Below are 18,283 nucleotides of genomic sequence, written 5' to 3'. Positions count from 1 at the left end.
AGGGGGTCCTCTCCTTGGGGGCACTAAAAGAAGATATGTGGCACGTATAAAGTTCTGCCAAGAATCTAGAAACAGCATTTTGAAATTATTATCAAACTGATTAGGCCAAATCCTCTGAACAGGATGCCATGTTAAGAATTTAGGATTGAGCAGTTGCAAATACTCCAGGGAAGTGAAAGATCCTTTGCCTGTGCTTCATCAAGGCACGCTCTGAACGTAAGGATGGGGTGTGGGATGAAAGAGGGGTTCCTCTGAGAGAGCCACATCCCTCCACTCATGAGGGAACCTCCGTTCCACGTTGCAAACGCCTCTTCAAACCCATCCATTTGCAGTTTGGCTGATGGCCCCCCCTCCCCCAGTACTCACCCTTGGCTAAAAGCAACCCTTGGGCTGGCACTGCAGAGGTATTCCTTGGGGCCTGCAGTGGGCTGGTTTCCTACTTTGGAGCAGCTCTTCCTCCTGGGCAAGGGGCTGTTGGAGACCCCAAGGGGAGTGGGCTGCCTGCCTCCATAACAGAACTTTCTTCACCTGGCAACTCTGGAACTCGGCTGACTGTTGCATCACCTCCTGTTCCGGAGGAGGCTGGGATTCTCTTTGCTCCGTGGCAGCCGGACCTCTCTTTGCAAGAAGCCACTTTGCACCCGTGTTTCTGAGCTTGGGCAAGCACAGGACAATGGTAACAATCGAGTCAGAGTCCGATTTCTATGACGTCTTTGAGATTCTGGGGAAGGGCACGTTTGGGGAGGTCGTGAAGAGCTGGAAACGGAGCACTGGGGAGATGGTGGCCATAAAAATCCTGAAGAATGACTCCCACCGCAGCAGGATCATCAAGAATGAGCTGAAGCTGCTGCAGACCATGTCCGAGGTGGATTCCGAGGAGTCTCACATCGTCCAGTTCCACGAATTCTTCCACGACGAGCTCAAGTTCTACCTGGTCTTTGAGCTCCTGGAGCAAAACCTCTTCGACTTCCAGAAAGAGCACAACTTCTCTCCATTGCCGGTCCGGCACATCCGCACAGTGACCACGCAGGTGCTGAGAGCCCTGGCCAAGTTGAAAGAGCTGTCAATCATCCACGCTGACCTGAAGCCAGAGAACATCATGCTGGTGGACCAGGTGAGGTATCCTTTCCGGGTCAAGGTGATTGATTTTGGATCGGCCAGCATCTTCAACGAAGTGCGCTATGTCAAAGAGCCTTACATCCAGTCCCGATTCTACCGGGCCCCAGAAATACTGCTGGGGCTGCCATTCTGTGAGAAGGTGGACATGTGGTCCCTGGGGTGCGTGATGGCCGAGCTGCACCTTGGCTGGCCCCTCTACCCTGGGAACAATGAGTATGACCAGATCCGGTATATCTGCGAGACCCAAGGCATGCCCAGGCCCACCCTCCTGAATGCAGCCCGAAAGGCCCACCTCTTCTTCAAGAGGAGCCAGCACCCCGAGGTGGTGAACTCCTGGCAGCTGAAAACCCCAGCAGAGTATCTGGCTGACACCAAAGTGAAGTCTGTGGAGAGGAGAAAGTACGTGCTCAAGTCCCTGGACCAGATGGAGACGGTGAACGTCCACAAGATGATCTACCCGGACACAGAGGCCCTGGCTGAGTACTTTGACCTCCGGAGCATGGTGGAGCTCATCAAACGGATGTTGACCTGGGATTCTCACGAGCGCATCACTCCCAGCGCAGCCCTGAAACACCCCTATATCTCCACCCAACCCCTGAAGCAGAACTATGATCTCACCCAGTACTACCAGTTCTGCCTGAGGAGCCTCCGGGAGTCGCTGCCCAGCCATGGCAAGGCTTCCGAGGAGGAAACGCAACATTACAGTGCCATGGAGGAGGACCGCTTCTACAGCCGGGAGGAAAGCGCTCATGGCATCCAGGGCACCACCAGCCAGTTGGACGAGCTCAGCATTGCTGAAGCCAGCCGGGAGGTGCCCCTAAAGGTGTGGGGCGAAGGGCCCAGCGGGGGAGGCTATGATCCCATTCTGGACCCGGCGGAGGCAGTGGCAAATCGGCATAGAGTGGCCCACCAGAGCCTCCGGCTGCGTCATGAGCAGGCCCAGCAGGAACCCATCCCAGCCTACTACCGAAGCCGGCCCGGCAGCCCCAGGCACCACAAGGCCTCTCACCATGTGAAGTCAGACCCCACTTTTGAGAACCTGATCCTTCTGGGGCAGTACACGCCGGAAGACCCCCATGGCTGGGAGAAGGAGAGCAATGCCAGCGTCACTTCCTTGCCAGAGTCCGGTGCCCTGGAGGAGGCGAGCTACCCCAAAGGCCTGGTCCTCTCACCCACCACACAGGTAACAAGGACAGTTAGAGGCGGCAGGGGGTTGGACCTCATGAAACCACAAAGGATGGGAGAACCCCCTGAGCTGATTGGTGACATAAACAAGGGAGTGTAGGCAATGGCCAAGGCGACTAGAATGGGGCCTCAGAGGAGGACTGAGTCAGACACTGGAGGGTCTGCAGCTCCCTCCTCCACACCAATACTGTTGCTCTATCTTTCTTCTAGGCCACCCATGAAGCTGCCTCAGTATCCCAAGTCCACTGCGGTCTTTCCCATGTGCTCGTACTCATCCTGAGCAGCATCTCTGAGGAAGAATGCTCATTCCCCCCCCCCCAGTACTTGCAGGTCCAGTTCAGAAGCCCATCATCAAAGCCAAGAGGGGGCACTGGCTGTCCTAGCCAGAGGCCAGTTGGCATCCTCCCCCCGCCCCGGTGGGCTTGCAGGGAGTTATGGGAGCAGCAGCACTCATGACAGGCTGCAAAGGCAACCACAGAATCTGCACACTCCAGGCTGAGTTTGGACACCCATCTCGGAAAAAAGGAATATACCACAACTATCCTGAGGGGGGCTTTTGTTGAATTGTTCATGCCACCCCCCCATCCCTGGCCCCTGTGGCTGATCCTTCTCATCTTCTATGAAGCTTGGCAAAGTGCTCTTTTCCCAGCAGCCCAGCTCCCCCCACCCCAGTTTGCAGAGGGGGTGTGCAGGTAGAAACCAAGTAAAGGGTGGCCCAACCAATCTTGGCAAGAGAGTGAAGAAGAGAAAGATGGTGCAAAACCCCTATCCAGGAACCGAAGCACCTCCCCGCCCACCCCTCCGACTCTGCAACGGGCCTTGCCCAGACCAGTTCAGCCCCTCCATGAGCTCTCTCAACCCCTCCCTGGGCCCCCTCCCCCAGTAATGCTCTGTTTCTTTTTGGCAGCACGGGCAGACAGAGGTCTTTGAGCCGGCCATGCCGCTGCCCGGGCCAAACCCCTGGCTACCCAGCGAGGACTGGCTGGCTGAACACAGCATGGAAAGAGTCCCGCTCAAGGCAGTGCTGCACGCCCCCCGGAACCGCCACCAGCTGCAGCCTTACCTGCAACATGTTGCCAGCCACCACTAGCCCTGGACCCTCAGCCAGGAAGAGGGCAGGTGCAGCGGAGAGATGGCCCACCAAGGCCCGGACAGATACCTTTCTAGACATTAAATATATAGACTGTTCCTCGCTGCCCAGCCCCACTTACTTAATAAACGCCATCTTGCTGTTACTGAGCTGTAGAGAGCCCTGAGGGCAGGCCAAGGTGGACCCGGCGGGGAGGGGAGGTGATGGAGTTGGGGGGCTCTGAGCAACCAGTCAGCCCACTGGTCTTTCCAGGAGCCGAGGGCACCACACGCAGGCCACACTGACTCCCCTGAGTGTCCAGGCGGCACTCGACCTACTGCATCGTTAATAAACTCATTATCACTTACAGACTGCTTTGACGGCATGTTTGTCTAGGGACCCTCCACGCCTCCACCCAGACTTGCCTGCTGACCCGCCCCGCCCCCCGCCGGCCTTCAAACTGTGCTGCGCTGGGAATGTCAGCCCCCTCCCGAGGAGAGCCTGGGGTCTTGCAGGGAGTGCCCATAGGGCAGCACCTGACCCGGCAGGGAAGCCGCAAGCAAAGCCTGCCCTGGAAGGAGAGGGCAGGACTACCCCAGGCTGGTCTCCGAGACTCTTGCGGGGGGGGGGCGGGGCGGAACCAACAAGGTCAACCGGAGGGAGGCTTTTCCAGGGAAGCCCCCTCCCCCCACGTGCTCTGCTGCCCCCTCCTCATTCCACCTGCTGGTGCAGGGCCGCCCCTGGCGCCCAGCGCGGATGAGGGGCCGCTGTGGGGTGCAGGTGGGCAGCGGCGTTTCGGGGCTGGGCCCGGCGATAGAGGACAGGCCGGGAGAAGGACGGGCCAGCGGTCTCCGGAGCCAACAGCCGAAGAAGCCAGGCCGGTGCCCCCGCCCCCCGCGGAAGGAGGCAAAGAGGCGAACCGCGGCGCTGCCCCCTCGAGTCGCTCCGGCTCTTTGCAGCCCCGCAGCGGGCGGGTTGTCGCGGGCCGCTGCCGGGGCGATCAAGAGGGCGTCGGGCGCCAAACTCGACGCGGGAGTGACAGGCGGGGAGGCAGGCAGCGTCGGACGCGGCGCCGCACCAACTCCCAGGATTCCCAGTAAGCGGGAGGGATCTACCATCAGGGCAAGGGGGGGGGGTTGAGCCGACCCAGACGGGATTCCGGGGTCTTTCGTCGCCTTTGCTCCGGGTCCGTCCCAGGAAAGCCGCCGCCCGGGCCGATTCCTCAGAGCCGACTTCCAGCGGGGGACGGGGGCGGGCGGGGACCCCCCCTTGGCTCCCCGGAGGGATGGAACGAGCCTGGCAGCGGGCGGGGCTTGGCTGCTCCGGGCGGGGCGGGGCGGGGCGGGCGAGCGAGCGAGCGAGCCGGCGCGTCGGGCTGCCCGGGAAGCCAAGCTCTCGGCGGTACGCGAGGGGCGGGCGAGGGGCGGCGGGTCCGGACCCGACGAACGCGGGGCCGCGCCCGGCACGTCCCGCGTTGCGTGGACAGCCGCTCCTGAGTCCGCCGGTCCGTGGGCGGCGCCGGGTCCCGCAGGGAAGAGAGCGGCGTGAAGGTGCCACTGGGCGCTTTGCCTCCGCTCTCCCGTCCTTCCTTGTGTGCGGCCCCGCCGGAGCTGGAGCGCGGAGACGCCCCGGAGAGGCGGGCATCTCGCCGGGGAAAGCCCCCCTGAGCCCCGGGAGGGCAGCCGGAGAAGGAGCCCTTCCATCCCTCCCTCTTGTTGCGGCTTCGCCGGACGGCTGGCCGGGCTCCGAGTCGCTTGGCGAGGGCGGGCATCCTCTGATCCGCCCCGGGGCAGGCGGGGCTGGCGCGACGGGAGGGAGGGAGCTGTGCCCGGTGTCGGATGCCACCGGCTGGTGCTGTTGGCCGCGAGAGCGGAGTCCCTGGCGGAGCCGCTCTGCCGGGGTGGCCCTTTGAGAAGGCGGCTCCTCTCCCCCCCCCCGCCGCTTTCCCACCAGGCCCTGCTTTGGCGAGGGGGCAGGGGAGGGTTGAGCATTGGAGAGACCTAACCCTTCATAGGTGTGGGGGTGGGGGTGGTGCCCAGTTTTCTATAAAGCCCCTACCTGTTTGGCTTTTGCCTGGTGTGATCAAGGTCTACAAAGCAGTTGGCAGTTTGTGATCATTAACTTTCCCTTTGGTTTAGAAAAGTGTTTTTCTTTTCAGGGCGGTCAGTACCTGCAAAGGAAACTTCCAGTGTGGGATTGGGCCTAGCTTGGTTTCTGCAGGTGTTCCTTGCTCCCGTCTGGAGGCCCAGGCCGTCTCTTAGTTTCTGCCGCCACGTGCTTGGCACAAGTCGCCTCTTCCACCCACTCCTTGGCATTCAGTCTTTCTTTGAATTTAAGGTACAAACGTTGGGATTAACTGTGTTTTAGAGTCCTGATGAGTAAAAGGGAGGCTACAGTTGCTGCCCTGGCATTCGCTCGTGCTGGCGGTGGTGGGCATCGCTTAGCTTTAGAGCCCTCCTCTGAGCGGCCCCCCATCCTCTGGGGCCAGAAGGGTCCGATCTTTGCCCAGAATAAACGGGGACACTTAAACTTCTGAGTTGGGACCAATCCCCCTCCGGCCCTGGATGTTGCACTAATCTAAGGATCCAGCGGCCGCCTTGCCTTTCTCTGCTCTGCCACCCAGATGCCCATTTCCCCCCCTCACGCATGGCTCAGAAGGAGCCCCCTAGAATTCCTGCCCAGGTTTCCTCAGTTTGCAGAGCAGCCTCCCAGCCTTGCAACGCCTGTGAGCGTCTTCTCGGGCCTGGCTAGACCTCCTTGGCAGCACCCACATTTGGAAGTGCATCCTCCTCACTTCCCAAACTGCTCAAGGGCCAGGTTTGAAAAGCAGGCCCTGGGTTAGCCTCCAAGCGGACAAGACCTCTACCTGACATCCTTTCCTCTGAGCCTGGCCACCGAGGGGAACAGCCAGGGACCCAGGGTGGGCACAGAGCCCTGAGCGGAACCTCTTTCTTCCTGTGCCCTTCGCAGGTTCCTTGAAGCTGTTTCCCACTCGGGAGGATCTGAGGAAATGAAGCCCCCAGTTGCATACCAGAAGGTAAAGTCTCTCAGCTGCACAAGGGGTGGGATTGTGCCGTGGAGGTGATAACACCCGAGGCGCCCCACTGTTAATCTGCAAAGGGGGTCAAAGACTTCAGCAAATAAGAGACCCATGCAGCCCCTCCTCCCCAAAGCAAATGGGGCTGAGGTGAGTCTGCAGAGCTGTGTCCTATTTGCTTGATGAAAGCCAGTGGATCTTTCCCTCAGAGGTTTTGTGTGGGATTCTGGCCGGCCAGCCTTGGCAAGTCTACATTCTGGAACCCGTGGCCACGTCCATGCTGATGGCTTGCGGGGGGGGGGGGCTATTCCTACCCTGTGGCTTTTTCCTGAGGGTGGAGAACTTTTTTGTGCTCCTTCCTCATAGCTCAAGACACCGGAGAGCCCTCAGGAGTTGCTGCCCCTGGCTGAGCAGCCCGGCCAGACTCTGCGCCAGGTGGGTCCTCCGCATTTCAGCTCCTCCCGGCCTGCAGCGGTGTCTCAGAGGGGGGAGAGAAAGAGAGGCACTTAAGCCCACCCGGCCCTGCTGCCAGGCCACACCAGGAAATCAACTTCCCAGGAAGGAAGGAAGGCTAAATCTATTTTGCTCGAGACCAGCTAGAACAGAATCTTGCGAGTCTGCTTGCGCTGGGCCCCCTCCTTAGAAGGTTTTGAGCTCCTTCCACAAGTTATCTCTTGCTCTGGGCTTAAAAATGCTTCACAGCCCCTTTTGTCTGAGGAAGAACAACCCACATCTCCATCTTCCTTGCTCGCTTCCTCTGCTCCCTTCTGCACTGGATATTGGTCCTGAGCAAGGGCCCCAGCAACCTGTTTGGGCGGCCTGAAAGCTGGGTCTGCCTCTCCAAGAGCTGAGGGGGCCTGAGCAGCAGTGAGGCTGCTTCCAGACATTGCTGGTTTGGTCAGCAGGCATCGAACAGCTCTGCTCGCCCCCCAAGAACCCCCAGAGTAATGAAAGCAAAGCAGCGAGAGCCAGCCAGGCCACTGCCCCCCTTCCCCTGTGCCCAGAGAGTGCACACGTGTATTGGTGACTGTGCAGGGGATCGGATGTGGGGCTGGGCTAGGCTCTGAGCTCCTCCCTTTCTCCGCAGTTCCGTGGCTCTGCACTGGGGAGGCCCTGCCACAGCGTCTCTGGCTTGCGTCCTGCAGAGCCACCTGGCCAATCTACGTCCATCCTGGCCTGGGATTTTCAGTGCATCCTGGTGACAGCCATCTTGTCCACTCTGCTGGTGGTGGCCCTGGTGGTCCACTCGTTCTTCTTTCCTTTGCAAAGTTTGGCCACAGTGGGGAATGTGGCATTGGTGCCACGTGTGGATCACGCATGCAGCGACTCATGCAGGTATCAGCTTTGCTTGTGATTTTCTTGGACTGCATTCAAGTAGAGGGGTGTCATGTCACGGCCTGTTCCTTCTCCATCAGAAATGTGGCCTTGCGAGAACACAAAGGTTGTGGTTTTGTTTAACTGTGAAGAACAGTATTCAGCTCTGTGGGGTCTTCATCCATTTGCATAAAGCATTGTGGAGAACAAGGACCCGGTGGTCCTTCCAGGAAGGAGGAGCCTGGCCACACGAGAGGCCTGGCAAGGGGCACGGGAGGGGAATTGGGATTCTGCCAGAACTGTCCTGCCTCACCCACTTCCTCCTGGAGAAACACATCAGTATAGCCATGCCGAGACCCCCTGCTTCCATGCCAGAAGCCCACTCGCAGCACTGCTCTCCCCCTCCCCCCCACGCAGTAGAGTAGGGCAATGCCCAGAGGTAAGGCTAGGAGACTCTACTGCTGCTGGCTAATGGGTAAAATCCCTCAGATTGAATGAAGGCCTTCCTGGGACACCATAGAGGTTATGGGGCTTTTTGGCTCAATGAGTCTGCAGTGTGATGCAAGACCCTTGTGGAACACATAAGCACCCAGTTGTTCCCCCAGGAGTGTGCTGGTGGAGAGCATCCCTGAAGGACTGACATATGACGACAACAGCACAGTCAGCCCTTCCACTTTTGAGACTTGGCAAAGCCTTCTGAGAAGCGCAAGGAGCTCCGTGGACATTGCCTCTTTCTACTGGACTCTCAGCAACCGGGACACCCATACCCATGATCCTTCAGCCAGCCAGGTGAGGGGAGGAGCGCAGGAGCCCCAGACTCATCTCCAGGGAGGGGGAGGGGTAAAGCCCAAGGGCAGGGCAGAAGACAGTCCACAGGCAGAGGTGGATCCTCAGCTTAATCCAAAGTTCATGCGGCAGGACGAGGACCAATGCGTGGAAGCTTTACAGAGGGAGATCCAGACTTGGATCAAGGAGCATTTCCTGACTGTGAGAACTATGACAGAGTGGGTTAGCCAGCTTCCTGGAGTCATGGTTTTCAAGCAACAGCCTAGGATAGTCTAAGGTTCCTGCCCCGGGCAGCTGGCTGGACTAGATGACTCCAAAGGTCTCTTCCCAGCCTCTGTGATCTACAAGTCCCTGGCGTTGGGTCTAGAATAGCTGTAAGAAGCCAGGACTGGTCTAAGACGGCCTCTTCCATCTGGGAATCCTTCCGTAAGTGGCCCCTCCGGCTATACTAATTTACAGCTCTCAGAATTTCCAAATGCACCTCACAGATCTGTAAAGTACCAGCTCAGTGAAGCCTCTCCTAGGCATTAGTGTCACTGGTTACTTCCCCCCCCCCCCCCATCTATTAGCCATCTTCAAACCGCAAGACTTTTTTTAGGCGTGTGGCACACACTTACAGCTAGGAAGCCCGGAAGGGGTCTGGGGCTGACAGGGCCAAGAGGCAGACGCTGATTTGCACATGGGTCCGTGGCGAAACCTGCATGCAAACAGGCAGTTAATTACTCAGGCATGGAGCCACGCGTGGCCTTGCAGTCAGTCAAAGCTCCCTTTGAGGGCAGCGGAACATCCATTAGTTCAGACTTTGGTTACGGAGGGAGAGCAGAGAGCCTCTCTCTCTCATTTTGACAGATGTCCAAGGACTTGGGGAGAGCTGCTGTGTGCAGCTCTCATTTGAGAAATCAAGCACGGCACTCAACAGTGGCTAAAACTACACCAAACAAAACTACACCTAAGGCTGCTTTGCTCTACTGGCCCAGGCTTTGTCTGATGGGCCATCAGGGATCAAGCCAGGGCTGGCTGGCTAGCATTTGAGAGGGCCTCCTGGGAAGGGTTTCCTTCCCCAGCAGTTCTCAGCTGCCTCCTGGACCTTTTGCTCTCCCATCAGGGGCAGGAAATACTATCGGAGCTCCAGCACACTGCCAGTCGAGGGATTGTGTTAAGGATAGCAGTCAACCCGCCTTCTACCCGGATGCCCAGTGCTGACCTTCAGGTCCTCGAGAAGAGTGGTGAGCTTTCACCGTAGCAGATTCAAGTCAGCTGCTGATGGTGGCAGCTCTGGGTCTGTCTGGCCAAGTCCATTCCTGGCACTTTATTGGGGCAGAGAAAAGGCTGAACCCACAGCCCAATCAAAAGGAGCCCAGGTCGACCACGGTCTTTCTTAAACACACAGGGGCCCAGATCCGCCAAGTGGACTTACCAAGACTGACCCAGGGAGTCCTGCACACCAAATTCTGGATTGTGGACCAGCTACACATTTATCTTGGGAGTGCAAATATGGACTGGCGTGCCCTTACACAGGTGATCCCCTTGTCCCATGCCCAAATCTTGGGGCTCCCGATGGGGGATTTGATGGAGCAGCTGATGGTCTTCTGTAGGGTTGCTCTGCAGGCCTTCTTCATCCCTCTTCAGAGGCTTTCTAAAGGTTGCAGAAGGGAGGCTGCCTGGCACCATCAGGCAAAACTAATTTGCCCAGGTGCCCTGACAAAATTGTTTCTTTGTGGCTTGGTATTCTGCAAATCAAAAGGGCCTCTTGGGGTTTTGAGTCATTTGGAAGCCCCCCCCTTTTTTTCAGGAGCATTACTAAGATAGTGGATGCACCTCTTGAATTATGTGCCTGCAGCTCCTTGTGTCCCATGTGGAGACAGGAGAGAGCAGCTAGATGTCCTGGGCCCATTCTCCTCTTTGGTGCCAGGTGAAGGAACTCGGGGCGGCTGTCTACAACTGCAGCTGTCTGGCCCAGGACTTGGGGAAGATGTTTGAGGTCTACTGGGCCCTCGGGCTGCCAAACACCACCATCCCATCACCCTGGCCGTCCAATTACTCCACCACCTACAACAGGGAGACGCCCCTGGAGCTGAAGCTGAACGGCACAGAGGCTGCTGTCTACTTTTCGGTGAGGAACTGCACGTGGATACGGTTGAGTGCTTTGCTCTGAGCAGCTGCCAGGATGCTCGTGGGGCTCTCTGATCACACTTGTTGGGAGAAACATCCTCCCCAAGTTGCAAAAATGATAATTTCTGCTAAGAGGCTTCAGCAAGGAGAGTAGTGGGTCCTTCTAATGAATTGGGGTTAGATTCCCACCAGCCCTTCCCATGTCCAAGCAGGGACACAAAATACAGCTGGATTGCTGTGCCCTGGGGAAAAAAAACGCAACACCCTCCTTTTGGCAAGATAAGGGAGCTTCTTTCTCCAGCCCTGGGCAGACCAGGCTCCCAGCCAGATTTGGCCCTTGGAAGGGAGGCTGGCAGGGCCAGCTCATCACTGCTGAATAGAGCCAGATGCCTGCTGCCTTCCAGGCAGACTTTGCCTGCAAACCAGCCCAACCAATAACTGCTCTGGATGCTTTGCTAAAATGAAAGTTACGTTAAGGTGGGTCTCTTTTGTGCTGTCCAGAGTGCCCCCCAAGTCCTGTGTGCCACCGGGCGGACGGACGACCTCCAGTCCCTACTGAGCGTCATCGAAGGGGCCCAGGAGTTTGTCTACGTGGCCGTGATGAGTTACTTGCCCACCATGGAGTTCTCCCACCCGAGGAGGTAAACTGGAGGAAAACAGCAGTGGGGGAACATCAGCCCAAGCATTTGAGGCAGCCTCCTCCCTCACGGCAGCCCCACGGGGGGGTGGGCTGCTTGTGTCCAACGGGGACTGTTAGATGCCTCTGGGCATCACTAGAGTCTCCTCGGGATGCAGGCAGGAGGCGAAGCCACGCCCCCCCCTCCGGTCTGCAGAAAAACCTCTCCATGGAACTGGTCCCTGGTACCCAAAAGGTAGGGGCTGCTGGACTAGAGGATCTCCAAGGCCCCTTCCAACTCTGTTCTGTTCTGAGTCCAACCCTGCTGTTCCTCTCAGGTTCTGGCCAGTCATCGATGACCACTTCCGGAAAGTGGCCTACGAGAAGAGAGTCCGCCTCCGCCTCCTGGTCGGCTGCTGGAGACACTCCAAGCCAAATATGTTCCCCTTCCTGCACTCCTTGGCTGCCCTGCAGGACAACCGCACCCATTACAGCCTGGAAGTGGTGAGGGCCCCCGATGGCATCCTGCCTCCTAGGCCCAGGGAGACGGCAACCGTCCTGCTCCTGAAATGAGGGGTCGGCCTGCTTTTTCCTGCCCTGCAGAAACCTCTCTGGGAGTTACTCAGGGGCTGAGCAAGGAATCCCTAACCCATCTCCATAGTGCCCCTCATTTGACTCGACTCCCTTGCCTTCCCAGAGGCTCTTTGTGGTGCCCGCAAATGAGACGCAGGCCAAGATCCCCTATGCCAGAGTGAACCACAGCAAGTTCATGGTAACAGACAAGGTGGCTTACATCGGTGAGTAAGTGGGGAGGGCTCAGGTCAGCAGGGGAAGAGTAGGTTGCAGAGGAAGGGCTTGCTGGCCTCCCACCTCGGAGGGCTTGTGTCTGTCTGGGGGGGGGATCCCGAAGGCCGGGCCCCTCCCGGGCAGCAGATGGGGCAAGAGCAGAGGGGCCACCCAGACAGGAGTCACCTTCTGCCCCCCCCCCGGAATCCCTCACCTCTTCTTCCTCCTCCTCCCCCCCCAGGAACCTCCAACTGGTCCGGGGACTACTTCCTGCACACGGCAGGCTCCGCCCTGGTGGTGGCTCAGAGCCCGGCCCGGGCGGGGGACCAGCCCACCCTCCGCGAGCAGCTGCAGCGCATCTTTGAGCGGGACTGGAACTCCGCATACAGCCGGGACCTGGACCCCGAGGGCCAGTGGGAGGCTCTCTGCAGCGCCCGCTAGAGCCCCGCCTGGCAGGCCCCGCGGAAGAGCCTCGCGGGTTGGGGGGGGGGGGCGAGGGGTCGCTTTCCGCGGGTTCAGTTGCTGGGCCGAGCTAGGCTTCCTCCCCGGCTGCGGCCGGCCTGCTGGTTTTACCCCCCCGCCCCGCGCGTCCGGGCCCGGCTTCGGGCGATTAAAGGCTCGCCTTCCAGCCTCTTGTCTGCCGCGTGGCTCTGTGGGCGGAGGGGGCCGTCCGGGGGGGAGGGGGCGGGGCTCGCTGCTTTCGGGGCGTCGGGCGGCCGCCGGAAGTTACGGCACGCCGCCTTCCGGTGCGGCCTGTGGGAGCCGGCGCGGTGGGTAAGCGGCGGGCGGGACTCGCGGCGGGTTGCGGGGACGGGCCCGGGCAGGTGATGGGCCCCGTCCCCCATCCCGGGTGCTGCGCGGCGAGGGGCGGGCCGGGACGGCCGTGAGGCGGCGGCGGCGGCGGCCTCACGCGGTGTCGCTCTCCGCAGGCATTCCGGCCGCCCCGCCTGGAGCAGCGCGATGGCGTCGGTGACGATGGGTGAGTGGCCCCCTCCTCTCCCTCCCTCCCCGTCTCTACACGGGGGCCGCCGTGGCCGTCCCTCCTCTCTGCTCCCCCACCCGGTTAACGCCGCCGTTGGTCCCGCAGCCACCTCGGAGTGGATCCAGTTCTTCAAGGAAGCCGGGATCCCGCCGGGCCCCGCGGTCAACTACGCCGTCACGTTCGTGGATAACAGGCGAGTGGCTCCTCCGCGCCCGCAGGGTCTCCCGGGGCCTCTTCCCGGCCCTGCCGGGATTGAAACTTTCAAGCAATAAAGAATTAATGTAGAGTAAAATAAAGTAAGAAGGAAATCAAGGGAAAAGTAAAAAGCAGAAGAAAAGAAGTGAAGAAAGAAAAAAGGAGTAGCTTCCAGTGTTGTTCACAGCAATTATAAGTACAAATATCTTAACTTTTCTAAAGTTATATCGTTACTCTTCTTTCAATATTTCCTTCTATAATTTGCCCTGTCTATTCAAAGCCATAAATCAAAAGTTCATAAAAAGCTTCTGGTCACCAATAAATGTAGGCAGTATCTTCTCTTTGATAAAAGAACTCAGTTTATCCATTTTGGCACAATTTATCAACTTCTCCAGCCATTTCTCCATAATGGGAAGTGTTGAATATTGAAATATGTGAGTTTTTTCTAACTTATCTATTAGTCTTGAAAGAAAAGTTGAACATTGATTTTTATTTATTTATATTTCATATTTCTTAACCACCCATCTTCCTCTTTCAAATCATCTATATCAAAGTATGTATTTTAATTAATTTTTAAGCATATTTACATCTCCATCAAACACGACAAAATGTCCCTTCATGTTGTTCACACTTCCAACATAGGCTTGAAGTGCTTTTATGCCTTCTAAATGGAGCCATCTAGCACTTTGTTGAAAGAATCTCCCAGGTCCTTGTAGAGTCATAAAAGGATTGGTGGGAATTGTAGCTTGGAAAGTTAACTTTTGCTGCCTGCGTGCTTGCAGGATCCAGAAGAACATGCTGCTGGATCTCAATAAGGAGATCATGAACGAGCTGGGTATCACAGTAGTTGGCGATATTATTGCCATTCTGAAGCACGCTAAACTGGTATACCGGCAGGTAAGTTCCTTGGAACTGTTGCTCATCCTTGCTTTATTTCATACATTGAGGCTTCAAACATTTATTGAGTCATGATAAATAGATCTCTCCGGTGCTGACTAGGGGCTTTTGGGGCATCTTAATAATTTTGGATTTTGTACCTGGAGGAGTGGCGTGGCGTGGCGGCCTAATGATGAAAACGCTCACCTCCATTCAGAAGGTTGAAAGTTCAATCCTAAGTAGCAGATATTTCTGAGAGCATGAGGAGAAAATAACTGCTGCAAACTCCATGTAGGCATCAGGAAGGGCATCTGCTAGTAAAGGCTCAGCTTCCTTCAGCCACCTGACTCTACTCAGAATTAAGGGGTTACAAGATTGAAAGAAAAAAGATTCGGGGATGCCAAATATCTTGGCCTAGTGTAAGGGGACGGCTCTGTACACACGGAGAACCTCTGAAGTCAAGTCTGTCTCCCCGTAGACATTTGTTAATCTTCCAAATCTGAAGCAAAAAAGTTTAAAAGGCTAAAACTCACAGATGCTTGAGGAACTACAGGCCACTTCTGCATCTGAGGCTCTGCTGTTCCCCAAGCTGTCTTTTCTCCAGAATGCAACATTTTAACTTGGGGACTTGATGCATTTCTTCTGCTTTGGTGCATTTGGGGAAGATGAGTCCACTCTCCCGATCTGTCTATGACCACTTTATTACTGTGGGCATTTTCTCCTCCAGGAAATGTGCAAAGCTGCAACAGAATCGGTGGCCTCCAGCCAAATTGTTTTGCAATCTGAACTCCGCAGAAATGCTAATACTGGTGAGTACAAGTTGCTTGTGTTGCTGATCACGGAGTCTCATCGAAATCCAGACCTCCGTGATGGCTATTCTTTACAGTTGTGATCTTAATCAATTTCTGCAGCTGCCACCAGAATGATTGCCAACAGTTTGAGCCGAGACTCTCCCCCTTCTACTCCTGTTCGGAGGCCTGACAGCAGTGCCTCCAAAATCTCCATCACTGTATCCAACAAAATGGCAGGAAAAAGCACCAAAGCAGGTGATTGTAAAAATCCATAGCTCAATGTATTTCTCTGCTGGGAACTTCTGTTCTAAGTGGTATCGCTGCTATGCCATGCCACGATCGGTGTTTTCCTTTCACGGTTAGAGTATTAAGGTTTAGGCTTCTGTTGCCTCCACAAGGGTAGAATTGAGCTGCTCAGCTGGAGGACCTGGAGCCAAAAATGAACAGGCTACTCAAGAATCTGAGCAATTTCTCTTTTCTGCTTGGGTCCCGATGGCTGTGCTTGTTTGGGCTCCTGAGCAGAAACAGCGGAAGCTGTTTCTTGTGGCATTTGCAAGCAGCACAAGAGCATCCACTGAGCTACATCCGCTTGCTTATGTCTTCTTGGTGCGGCAGCTATTTGCGCTCCTCGGGCTGAGAATCCCACCATCCCAGTGAAGCGGCGCCGCGTCACAGCAGAGATGGAAGGGAAGTACATTGTCCACATGCCCAAAGGAACAACTCCTAGGACCAAGAAGATCCTGGAGCAGCAGCAGGCAGCAAAAGGTATTGTAGCTACCTTTGTCGGGGGCAGGGGGTTGCTTCTTCAAAGGAAGGAAGTTGTGGGAAACTTTAAATGAAAGTGGGGTATAGGATTTGTAAATTGAGCACTTAAAAACAAAATTTGGATCAGGACAAACACAAGCAAAAGTGGCCAATTAAGAGCATTTGTTCAATCAAACATCTTTTTATCTAATAATGGGAGGTTTTTTGGTCATTAAGCTTTTTCTGATCTTGTTTGCAACACTAGGCAGGTTTCCCTTGAGAGGATCTTCTGTAGAGAGACACAACATCTCCTGCCTTCCCTTTCTTGCAGGGAAACTCAAGAAGCCTCTTTCGAAGCAGCACAGAGGCATGGGAATAAAAAAAAAACATCTGTAGCTTGGTTGTTTCCTTGGGAAGAGCCTTTCCTTTCCTAGTCATTGATGTTGACAGATGTTGTATGCATCCATGTTTGTGTTCTTCTCTGTCAGGTTTGCAAAGAACGTCTGTGTTTGACCGGCTTGGTGCAGAGACTGGTGGAGACACAGCAACAGGGAGCAAGGTGAGGGGAGGTGGGGGGAGAGAAACCTCTTCTTTGGAGTTGACAGCAGTTTCTCCTTTTTCCTGTGTGTGGTCCCCAACGTATTGGGTGCTGACCCAGGTGCAGTTCTGACCTGCTGGACTACCTGACTATGCCTGGATGGGGCCTGTCCTAGCATGCCCCTCCCTGAAGAATGCAGCTATAGCAGGTTCCTTCTGGAGAGCCTGGGGGTCTTGTTTCTGACACAGCAGCACTGGGCTTTTCTGATTGGTTGGTTCCGCTTTTTGCCTGCAGTTCCTTCCCTTCTGTGGGAACTTGCTGCGAAAGAGCAAGCTATAAATGGTGGAGGGCTCTTGTCATGAACTATTTTTGGTTGGAGGTTGCAGCAGTCACTCATGTCAGGAAAACAACCATACCATGGCAGCTGCCCCCTTACACTTACACTGCTATAAATTCATTTTAGGAGTAGAGCATATGAGTTGGTTGGCAAAAATCAAAAGGAGTCTGGTAACACCTTTTTCATTTAACATTTTATTAAAAGGATTAAGTTTTTGTGAGCTCACTTCAGATGCACGAGTGGCTAAACAGATTTAAACAGGTGAGGTAGGAAGGGAAGATTAGTTGGTTATGTAGATGCAGGTTACAGGTGAAACAGATCACGTAGTATAATAAAACTCCACTGTGTGTGTTGAGATCCTCTGAGATTGCCTGAAATTTTTTGATGTGACTTCATCAATCTCTTGCTTATCTATGATAATGGTGATTGTCATCAAATCATTGTCACCCACTTAGATTTTCTCCATGATTATCTGGCCCTATCCTGGCCCTTCAGCTCTTCCAAGGGTGCCCCATTACCATTGTAACAGAGTCCCTCCACCTGGCTTCTGGTTGTTGTCTTTTTCTCTTCCACCTTTCTGAGCATCAACATTTTCTAGAGAGCTGTGTCTCTCTTAAGATGTGCAAACTCATCTGTACTTCAGTGAATTCTGGATTGATTAGTTTGATTTGTTTTCTTGGCTGTCCGTGGCATCATCAGAAATGTTCTCCAGCGTCAACATTCAAAAATGTCTGTTCCCTTTTGTTGCTTCCTCAAAGTCTGGTTGTTGCTTTCACAGTGTGTCACAGAGAATACTGTACTGTGGCTTGCACAGTTCTAAATTTTACATGTATAGGCTGCATTCATGGTATTATCTTTTCCAAGCCTTTATGGCTGCTGTTTCCAGTGCTGTTCTGTAGCGTATTTCCTGACTTGTTTCTGCTCGGTTGTAATACTTGTGAACTCTCATCTGGATCCTGCATCTGCACAACCAAATTGTCTTCCTTTCCCCTTCTCTGCATGCCTCACTCCACGCACCCCACCTCGACCTGCATTTGATAAAGTGAACCAATGGCTTTAAACAGCCGGGCCAGATGCTGCCAGACTCCTCCCGATTCTTTACCTGAGTGCAAGGCCAGTAGTATTCTTAGCCTGCCAGAGCAATGCTTGCTTCATCTCTAGAGCAGAGGGACCCAAAATCATCCAGCCACTGTGCTCTGCTCTGTCTCTCCACAGCCCACAGGAGTGTTCAGCCGACTGGGGGATGTGCAGGAGGACAAAGCACCTGACAGCGATGACGACAGCTCTGTCCTGCAGTATGCAGGAGTTCTGAAAAGACCCTCCCAGCCCAAGGAGAGCTGCAAAGTTGGTGTCACCATCAAGGCCAAAGCTACCAGCTCTGAGCCCAAGCAGGTGGCAGCAGCAGCTGCCACCACTGCAATCCAGCGACGCGGGAGCAAGAGCGTGGCTGGATCTGCAGCTCCTGCCAAGGAAGAAGAGATGCAGGGCTTGTCTCCTGCCCCAGGCAGTGTGGCCAAGAGACTGGGCAAGCGCTCGCTGAAACTCCTCCAAGCCCAGGACAGCAGCGTTACCAGTTCCAGGAGCAGGCCTGACTCTTCCTTCCGAGTCACCATAAACAGAACTTTAGGGAGCTCCAAGGTAAGCAGCTCCAGCCCTGCAGAGCCCCCCAGCGCTCAGATGGACTACACGGGCACCGTCAGTGTCTTTAAGAGGCTCGGCAGGAAGACTGTGTGAGCCTAACCTGAGACCCCGCTTGGAGGGAGCCTTCAGACGAGGAGGGCAAGCGTGTGTGTGTG

At 55.7% G+C, this 18,283-nt stretch overlaps 3 protein-coding genes across 3 annotated transcripts; all 3 read left to right on the top strand.

Annotated features, from left to right (window-relative positions):
• The first annotated feature begins 673 nt into the window (after positions 1–673).
• On the top strand, positions 674–3,394 carry HIPK4 (homeodomain interacting protein kinase 4). The gene is made up of 2 exons (XM_015813865.1): positions 674–2,302; positions 3,212–3,394. Exons 1-2 carry the CDS (start codon positions 674–676, stop codon positions 3,392–3,394), a joined length of 1,812 nt encoding a protein of 603 aa, XP_015669351.1.
• Positions 3,395–4,129: 735 nt separating this feature from the next.
• On the top strand, positions 4,130–12,465 carry PLD3 (phospholipase D family member 3). The gene is made up of 12 exons (XM_029283719.1): positions 4,130–4,254; positions 6,344–6,410; positions 6,777–6,845; positions 7,498–7,745; positions 8,330–8,513; positions 9,616–9,736; positions 9,901–10,028; positions 10,423–10,623; positions 11,124–11,263; positions 11,577–11,742; positions 11,936–12,035; positions 12,266–12,465. The coding sequence occupies exons 1-12, from the start codon at positions 4,130–4,132 to the stop codon at positions 12,463–12,465; spliced, it is 1,749 nt and encodes a 582-aa protein (XP_029139552.1).
• Positions 12,466–12,975: 510 nt separating this feature from the next.
• On the top strand, positions 12,976–18,283 carry CUNH19orf47 (chromosome unknown C19orf47 homolog). Its single transcript, XM_015813905.1, has 8 exons — positions 12,976–13,003; positions 13,112–13,199; positions 13,984–14,098; positions 14,805–14,886; positions 14,989–15,123; positions 15,484–15,633; positions 16,101–16,171; positions 17,703–18,283. The coding sequence occupies exons 1-8, from the start codon at positions 12,985–12,987 to the stop codon at positions 18,219–18,221; spliced, it is 1,179 nt and encodes a 392-aa protein (XP_015669391.1). The 5' UTR covers positions 12,976–12,984; the 3' UTR covers positions 18,222–18,283.

This window comes from Protobothrops mucrosquamatus, unplaced genomic scaffold, assembly GCF_001527695.2.
Source record: "Protobothrops mucrosquamatus isolate PMUCROS unplaced genomic scaffold, P.Mucros_1.0 scaffold201, whole genome shotgun sequence".
Taxonomy (NCBI): domain Eukaryota; kingdom Metazoa; phylum Chordata; class Lepidosauria; order Squamata; family Viperidae; genus Protobothrops; species Protobothrops mucrosquamatus.
Note: the sequence above shows the minus strand (reverse complement) of the source record. Positions and strands in the feature narration are given on the sequence as shown.